General features: G+C 40.2%; 1 protein-coding gene across 1 annotated transcript; it reads right to left on the reverse strand.

The window, feature by feature from the left end:
* Positions 1 to 1,650: 1,650 nt before the first annotated feature.
* On the reverse strand, positions 1,651 to 9,116 carry FAM199X (family with sequence similarity 199, X-linked; the record flags this gene model as incomplete). Its single annotated transcript, XM_079542115.1, has 6 exons — positions 8,932 to 9,116; positions 6,275 to 6,494; positions 3,988 to 4,137; positions 3,507 to 3,668; positions 2,165 to 2,425; positions 1,651 to 1,821 (listed from the first exon to the last, which is right to left on the reverse strand). Exons 1-6 carry the CDS (start codon positions 9,111 to 9,113, stop codon positions 1,651 to 1,653), a joined length of 1,146 nt encoding a protein of 381 aa, XP_079398241.1. The 5' UTR covers positions 9,114 to 9,116.
* Between the last annotated feature and the right edge of the window lie 98 nt (positions 9,117 to 9,214).

Consider the following 9,214-nt stretch of genomic DNA (forward strand, 5'->3'; position numbering starts at 1 on the left):
AGTGACAAAGCCCACATGTGCTAGTTAGAGAATGGACCTCACTTGTATCTCACCGAAGCTCTTTCAAAAGCCATTGTTCAGATATTTATTGCAGGGCCATAGGGAATGCCACCTCTAAGATTAAGATACTTGAGCTGTCACAGCAAACAAGTATGTGTAAGACATGCAAAATGAGTGAGCAAGTCACCCCAAACCTATATAAAGTGGATTGTGCAATTCTGCAGGATTGGGCTACATGCTGCATTTACAGGCACCTGTGACCACGTTGAACTCATTAGTTAATGAGAGCAAAATGAAAGCAGTAAAGCATTAGTATTAAAAAAAGTATTAAAAAAAAAAAAAAAGAAAATCACCTTCCTGAACTCAGAACTAGAAAATGCTTTTATAGCCCCTTACGTTTCACACTGAAATTTAAAAGTATCAATTTTATCTCAGGTGCTGGTGGAAAGAATATCGTAACCTGTAGTTCCAAGGCAAGGACAGAAGTCGCTTTACAAATAGTCATGATGAGGAAACAGGTTAAATCTACTACTTCTACCTCCCCACCTGTCATCTGAATTTTAAGAGATACTTCAAAAGCAGGATGCCGAAGCACATTCGGAACAGTGCAGCAACTCACACGGAAGACTCAATCCTCAGCTAGGGGGCAAGTATAGTAAGCATATAAATAGAAAAGCAGAGCCGTTGTCTATGCCTAAGCTTTCTTGCCTACAAGATGAATTTAGATATAAATTTAGAAATAAAGGAAAAAGAGACACCAAAGCTGTGCGCCTCTTGTTTGCAAGTCTGTTTCCAGTAGCATTTTTAACTATTCTAAAAAGGGTCCTAGACAACTTTAATAAAGATTAATGTACTTTTAATGCATAAAAGTATTCCATCTGAATCTCTTTACAGCAATCCTTGGGATGTACTGGTCAACCTTTACTATTGATCAGACTTAGACACTGAGCTGCAAAATAATTTTTTAAAGACTAAGTTTGCAAATTGTATTTTTTTGTCTTTTTTCTTTTTCTTAAACCTACCTGCTTCCTAAACAACTATACAATTAGGCATTATTTATGTATACAGATTTTCTGCTTTAGAAGTCCTGCTTCTTACTTTCTATGTACTTTGAGGTAATCAGCAACTATTAGCAATGGGATTTATCACAATATTTTGATTTTGTATGATCCAACAGAAAGACTAAAGAAAGCCTTACAGAATTCAAGTCTGTTTGGTACCATCCCACTCACCCCCTCCCCCAAGCTAAACAACTTTCCTAACAGGAAAGAAAGAGACAAAACCAGCCAAGTTTAATAACACAAACTATGAAAACAAAAAATGCTGGAATATAGAACTGCATACTTAGTGTCATCCAAAAGCATCCCTAGGTATATGCCTTGCAAGAAAGTAGCATGTTAGCCAAGTTCAGTTTTCCGTAACAACTATCTATCAGCAGCTTTTGGGAAGTCAATTAAGTTTCTGAAGTCTTACTTGCAAAATTAAATCTCAAAAAGCTGAAGTTACTCAACTCTTAGAACATCTTACAAAAATTATACTTGAGGAAAGACCTGGTTTATACTGTTAACGTTAATCAAAATTTGGTCAAGAAATACATGTAAACAATAATACATTTAAGGCTTAGAAAGAACACTGATAAATTCACCCCTGTCACATTAAAACATCCACATCTCCTTCATGGTCCTCTTCAGTCACTTTTAAAGAGAGCACTTCTTCATTAAGAAATAATCCACTCAGTCTTTCCTTACGAGCTTGTCTTTGCTCTTTCAGCTGTCTCTTGCGTAAGGCTTTTTGCTGTAATTTCCGTTGCTTGGAACGTTTCTGTCAAAATATAGACAACAGACAAAAATGAGATGTTGTTCAGCATATTATTCAGCAACTTTAAAGGTGGTTTCTATGTTAAACAGTATATTAAGGTCTGGTCTGAAAAAATTTAATGAAGCTAGATAAATCATTGAACTCTCACTCACCTTACCCAAAAGTAATCAGAAGACCTACTCTACAGATGTCATGCCAGAAGAAATGGCCAGTACTGACTTGCCTAAATAACGTCAGCAGATCCACAGTTACTAAACACATCCTTTCACGTTCCACTTAGGATCAATGAAGCAACAGCAGTAAGATACAAAGCTTAAAACATACGTATGTAATTAGAAACTTTTACTTTTGAATCCCGGATTCTTTCTGCAGCGCTCGCAGACAAATTACTGTCGCTGTGTGCTCGACTCATGTTGGCACTTGAATTTGAAGCAGAGTTAGCAACACTGGAACCACTGCTGCTGGCCGAGCTGACCATGCTGGCGCTGCTGCTGCTGATGCTGGCACCACTCACACCACTGGTACTGGCACAACTGTAGCTGCTCCTCTTCCAGTTTTCCCTTGCAGATCGCTGACGAGGTCCATGTTCTTTGATATAGTTTCTCACCTTTGGAAAAGATGCAATAGAATTAGTAAAGCTTGATAAATACTGCACTGAGACACACCTTGCATGCAAAAGAAACCAAACTGCCCATCAGTAACGATGAAAAAGTTCAGCTAATCTCTTAGAACATTTTGCCGTGGCTGCTTAAATCTTAAGTCACCTTACAATCACCAAGAGAACTAACCTAACTACGTATTACCCTCATTGCAGAAAGAAGAAAAATGAGTAACAAGGTTCTGTTTATCTTCTCTTCTGCTCATTCCCCTCAGTTTTCAAGTTACAGTAATAACACAAAACAGAAATGCCAGTAAAGTTCATCTGAACTAAAACGTTTACCCAAGTATTTAAACCATATATTTTGCTACATACAATCAAAAAAAGGAGAGGTAGTACTTTAAGATGATACTTATCTTGAAGCCCAAATCCACCAGAGTGGTGATTTCAATCTTTCCATTTACCCTGTTTACCCTTTTCAATCTTTACATTCATCACAATCACAAACACAGAGCAACACACAGGAGTTCAGCCTGCCAGGATTCTGCATCTCTTCCCAACAATACCTCACAACACAACAAAGCAGGCAGTAGCACATACCTACCATACCAACCAGTCACCATTCTTCTTAGAATCTGTATTTTGTAACACCTTTAAAATATATTGGTTTACATCTTTTTACATTAAGTTTACAGACTCCTCCTTAAGGAGAGGATTACTTCTCCCTCTAATTCCTTTGAATCTGAAACACTAATTCATGTTCTCTTAGTAAATTCATCTCCACAACCAGTCAGCAGTCATGAAACTGAATCAGCTTTGTCATAAGCAGTACTGGTTAACTCATTACACACATGCCAGCATTTCAGAACTGACTGCTAGACCTCTAACAAATACACGACCAGCCTTTTATGTAAGTTCAATACATATAATACATTTTTGAATCGGTTTCCTTCTTGACAGCACTAGTCTATTTCCTTGTACATAACAATGATAGAGAAGAATTGATCACGACTCTAAGAGTTTGCAAGACAAAACAGATGCTAGAGGAACTGAAAAAAACAAAAAGGCATACATACAAACCTTAACTCACCTGTTTCAATTTTTCATCTGTGAGACAGTTTAGCTCAATAATGAATTCACTATCTGTAGGGGATATCTGAGCAGTAGGGTCAATAATTTTGATAATGTCAAGTTGCTCTCGAAGGCCCATCTCCGTACTGACTTTGCGACTTAAATATTCAATATATTCAACCTACAACCCAAAGAAAAGCAAGTAATTTTTGAAGTGTACTAATTTTAACAAAAGAAAAAAAGACCATCAGAATAAAACGTTCTTAAATATTGCTTACTATGATCCTTGGCTCATTGAGAATCTGCAAAAACTCAAGGTAAAAGCTTGAGAACATGCAAAACTACCCATTATGGTTGCAAAAGACAAGATTTAATGCCAAGAATCAAATAATATTGAAAAATAGTTGTGTTTACACCTACACAACCACTACGTCTTTTAAGCCATTGCATTGATTCTTCTCTATCTTGCAGTTCTCACGTATGGAAAGAGTTAATTTCACCTGTTCATCGTTTGTCATTGCACTCCATGGAAGTTCATCAAGATTCCTATGCTTGTTTTTCTTTCTTGGAAGCAGACATGGAGAGCTTGGAATACTAGGTATAACATCAGAAAGTACATCACTCCCACTTGTAATGTCACTGCCAGGCAGCTTGTAATATGCAAGAGAAAGAACAAAGCCTTAGAATACAGCAGACACATTTAAAGTCATTCCAACACAATTAACAATTCAAAACAGAGTCAAATTAGCAAACCATCATTATCTGTATGCTTTAACAGCTACCTAATAATTACTGAAAAACCTACAGTACTTCTTTAGCCTTTCTACAATCTGCAAGCACAGCAAACTCCAATCACACTACTCTCAACATAGACCTCTTTTTTTTTTTTTAATTACATTTAAATAAGAACAGAATGATGTGGCATTTCAGTATTTCCCTTCTCTCACTGTAAATTGCCCATTACATTCTAAAGCCAAACCTCATATACTTACTTTAGGAAAGATCTCTTCAGAGTAGGTCTGTAATTTATACCACATCCCATAATTACATGATACAACTGAATTAAAATTGTCACTTTCCTGGAAGCAACTGCAAAATGTTAGCTAACTTCATATGTACAACTGACATATAATTTCTGAATGCTTTTCCAGTAACAGTGTGACAGCTGGATTACTCATACTCAGACTGTGCCAGAGAACACTGTACAGAACTACAAAAGTCTTTCAAAAATGGTACAAGTTGAATCAATCATGTCTCTGAAAAAAAAGGCTTGTTAAAAAAAAAGCTGGTTACTAATCAAACATGTTGTCAGCTAACTAAGATGTGAGAAATTCCTTCTTTTCAAAACAATCCCCCAGTTCATCAGGCAACTAAAATTTCACTCCTCTGCAAAACACTGAATTGTTGGGATCCAACCAAAACTGCTCCTCCAGGCTGCACTACACACTTGTAACTTCAAAACCTACAGACACTAACAGACAAAAGTAGTAAGAAATTCAGAGCAAATTTCAGTCCATGTTATCTTATGCTTACTTGAATCTTTCAGAACAGAATTTGTACTTTCTTGAAAGCTGTATTCAGTCCCTATGCTGCATTTACAAGATGCTTTGTCTAAGCTTTATGACAAAACAAACACTTCTTCAATGTATTCTGATGCACAGTATTTCCTATTTCAAAGTTATGCGCACATTAGAAGTTGATTTAAGTCTACAAAACAAGATTTAAGTGCTGGAGTATTGCACCCAGGCCTAAGGCCCCCCAATACAAGAAGCACCTGGAACACAACCACAAAAGGGTCACAAGGATGCTCAGAGGACTCAGAGAGCACCTCTCATATGAAAGCAGGCTGAGGGAGTTGGGCTTGTTTAGCTTGGAAAAGTCTCTGGAGAGATCTCACTGCAGCCTTCCAGTGCTCCTGTTATAAACAGGAGGGAGACTGTGATAGTGATGGGACAAGGGAAAATGGCTTTAAATCAAATGAGGGGGAGATTCAGGTTAGATATTAGGAGGAAATTTTTTACTCAGAGGTGGTTGAGGCACTGGTACTGCTGCCCAGAGAAGCTGTGGATGCCCCGTCCCTGCAGGTGCCCAGGGCTGGGCTGGATGGGGCCCTGGGCAGTTTGAGCTGGGGAGAGGGGGCAACCTGCAGACAGAAAGAAGTTGGAACTGTGTGGATTTTAAGGTCCTTTCCTACCCAAGCCACACTGTGATTATATGATACCATTAAAAGACTGACAAAATAGTAAGACCAAAGCTAGACCACATTATATACAGACTAGGAAAAAAAAAAAAAGCAGTTTACAGTTTTTCACATCCAGGGAAGACAAAGAGAGCTCCTAAATTTAACCCCCCCCAAAAAATGGAAATAGGCTATAGCAAGACTTCTGCACTTTATCAAGCTGCCAGCTCAATTTCCACAGAAGACTCAAGATGGCCAAGTCAGTGAAAACAGACATATAGATCTGGTCATACAGCACCTGCAGGGCAGACCCTCAAGACATAACTTGTAGCTGTGAGATTATGTCCTGTATGTTGGTCACAAAGAAACCATAATATGTAACCACTCATCTCTGAGGAGCCAACTTTCAGACTCTCCTCCAGACTAAGTACTCTGGGACAAAACAGAACAAAACATTCCCCTCATCACTGAAGATTTAGTTACCTGCTCCTAGGTTTCAGCAGTTATCAAGGAAAGAAAAACAGGGAGGATTTTTCACTGAAAGCTAAATCCAGCACTTAATAACCTATACAGAATTTTACATTTACAGAGGAACATTTACAGTTTACCTGCCATTCAAACTCGCTGTCTGACCAATCCCAGTATGTGCTGATAGAGGAAGAGACATCACTGCAGACACTGCCTTCAGGGAACAAATCAAAAGAGGTGAACTCCTGGTCATCCAGCAGAGAATAGCAGTCATCTTGGTCGCCAACTGAAACTGAGGAGAACAGCTCCTCACTGCACTCTGAGCTGGCCACGCTAGTTCCACAAGAAGTCAGGTTCCATCTGTAAAGCAGGACAAAACAATCAGGAGGCAGCAACTATATTGCCATCACGCGTCCAGAAATAACCTTTAGTTCCCCTAGGGCTCAAAATATTATCTCCGCTTTGCTTGTCAGCAACATGACTGCATTCACATTGAAATACATTTTAATTATTTAAATGCAAGAAATCTATTTTTTCAATATTTTAAAAGGTCCATTAACAACAGAAAACAGCAAGGCAAAAACCCAAAGACATTTATATTTTCATTGTAAAGTGTTAACGCTTTCCATCTCAGAATGACGAATCCCACAGCATGTACATTTTTTGCCTGTTTTATTTTAATTTTTAATACACTAAAGTTTCCTAAAAATATCACAAAAACTGAAATAAGAAAAACTAAGGAGGAAATCAATTAACCTTTCGGAATGTACAATACTCACTAATCTACATTCCAAATTTGAGTCAAGAAGTAGTTCTAGGATGACAATCCCATACAAAACTAATATTTAACTGGCAATGTAGCATAGAGATAGATGAGGCTTCGTTATTCACTGTTTTCAACTCTGTATGGCAAAAACAGACACATTCAATGAACATGTTGTTACAATTAAGTGCAAGATGGAAACCTGACGTATGAAAACGCTGCTAAGCCAGATCAAAACACCTTTTTCCTCATAATTTCTTTAAAAAGAGAGTTAACATCGCTGCTGAATAAAACGACTGAAGACTCAGATTTCACAGAATGTATTTCCTGGGAACAAGCCAGAATTTAACAAGCTCACAAAACCAGCCTCCATCTCTGGATTTATATTACACATTGGTAAAAACTAGGTCGAGACAACTGTGAGTCAGCACAGCTCTGCAATACAGCCAAAACTATTTGCAAAAGCTTTTAAAATTCACCATGCAAACGCACACAATAAGTTCTCATTCTATCAGTATACGCACTTCAGTCTGGCCAACCAGAGAAAACACTTTCTTACCCAATTGCAAAAGCTGAGCAGTGCTATAATGCAGACAGGCTGCTCCCCACCATCATTATTTAGGCTGCATACTGGCTGGCTGTTTGCAGTGGACTCACTTCACATCTATTTGGCAAGTGTGAATTCATCCGACATCAAAGGCATTCCACAAACTTCCCATTTAGAGGATCCATGAGATCCTACTCTCCCTTTCTGCAAACCTTACCCATGTGCTATTTCACACTGGCACAGACCTTTGCAGGCAGGGTAATCAATCCGTGTATAACAGAAGAGAGGTGATAACAACATAATTCTGAACATCGCAATTTCAATATTCATTAAACGCTGAGGAAAGGAGGGAGAGCAGAGAGTTTTTAGACCTATCAAAGCACAGGGAGAGGTACAGGGACTCTAACACTAACCAACCATGCAGGCACCCCAGGTGTGCTATAGCACCACTGCAGGTGTAGGCCGTCACCTCACACACAGGGAGCCTGCTCTACCTGCTGGGATAAAGTAGGTGAAAAAGAAGGGGCTACTGCTTTACAATGACTTGTGGCTTTGAAACATGGAAAGCCCTTGGGAGCAACAGTTAAACCCAACACAACACAGCACTGACTCAAAATGCCTTTTGTACTTGAGTTTGTACAATGAGCAACACTGAAGACAACACTCAGAAAGCACAGGCCCACAAAAAGGGAAACATGAAACAAATGCATGGTATCCCTCAAGCCAGCATTTAGTCCACAAATACCAAGCATCTTACCATTCCTGTCACTGTTAGGTAAAATAAAATCACTGTATCACAACAACTATTTGATTAATGTTTCTCATACTGAATCATTTAAAAATCAATAATTAAGAAACTGCCCCTTTGAAAAACACTGTTGAAGTATTATTTCACACTTCACGTTGTCACTTCACACAAATTCACTTGAGAGACTGTTTATTCGTAATGCCGTAGTAGAAACACTAACAACCAGTGCAAGCATTTTGTAACATTGGAATGGGATCTAAAACTACCACACACCTGCCAAAGGCTGAAGTCTCACAAACAATTCTCGTAAAAGATACAGCTGTACTCAAATTTAGTTCCACACATACTCACACGTGAAATTAGGCAAGCAAGGCTGCTTAGCTTTTATTTTTCAAGTACAACCGGTTTCTTTAGAACAGGCCATCTCTACGAACTACAGACCGAAGGATTTGCCCTTAATTAGCAGCACAGGATGGGATCGCTACAGTCACCGAGCTCCTGACTCACTCGCAACCTCCGCAGGCTTGCTGGTGCCCACGCCTCTGCCGATTTGAATTACAACCACCACAGCTCACCCCAGGTGCCCGCTCACAGCGCTTTAAAAAAAAAAAAAAAAACAAAATCGGGAAGAACCCGCGCGCCTCAAAGCCCAGCAGAGCCCACAGCTACGCGGCTGCCCCGGCCCGCACAGAACGGGGCACAGCCTCAGTGCCCGGGCAGCGCGTCTCGCCCCACAGACCTGTTGGAGTGGAAGCGGTGCAGCGGGTCGGTGCGGTGGCAGGACGAGAGCTGGCAACCGAAGTCGCTGACGTCCAGGCACCCCTCCTCGCTCAGGCTCCCGCCCCGCGGAGGGTGCTGGTGCGAAAGGAGCGGGCACGGCTCGTCAGGGGCCAGGAACTTCTCGTACAGCTCTTCGGTCATGGCGGCGGGCAGGCGGGCGGGCGCCTCACGCACGCAGAAGCCGAGCCGCAGGCGCCGCCATGAGCGGCCGCCGGCCGGAAGTGACGGGGCGCCGGCCGGCC

The sequence above is a fragment of the Tetrao urogallus genome (genome assembly GCF_951394365.1).
Source record: "Tetrao urogallus genome assembly, chromosome: 13".
Classification (NCBI taxonomy): Eukaryota; Metazoa; Chordata; class Aves; order Galliformes; family Phasianidae; genus Tetrao; species Tetrao urogallus.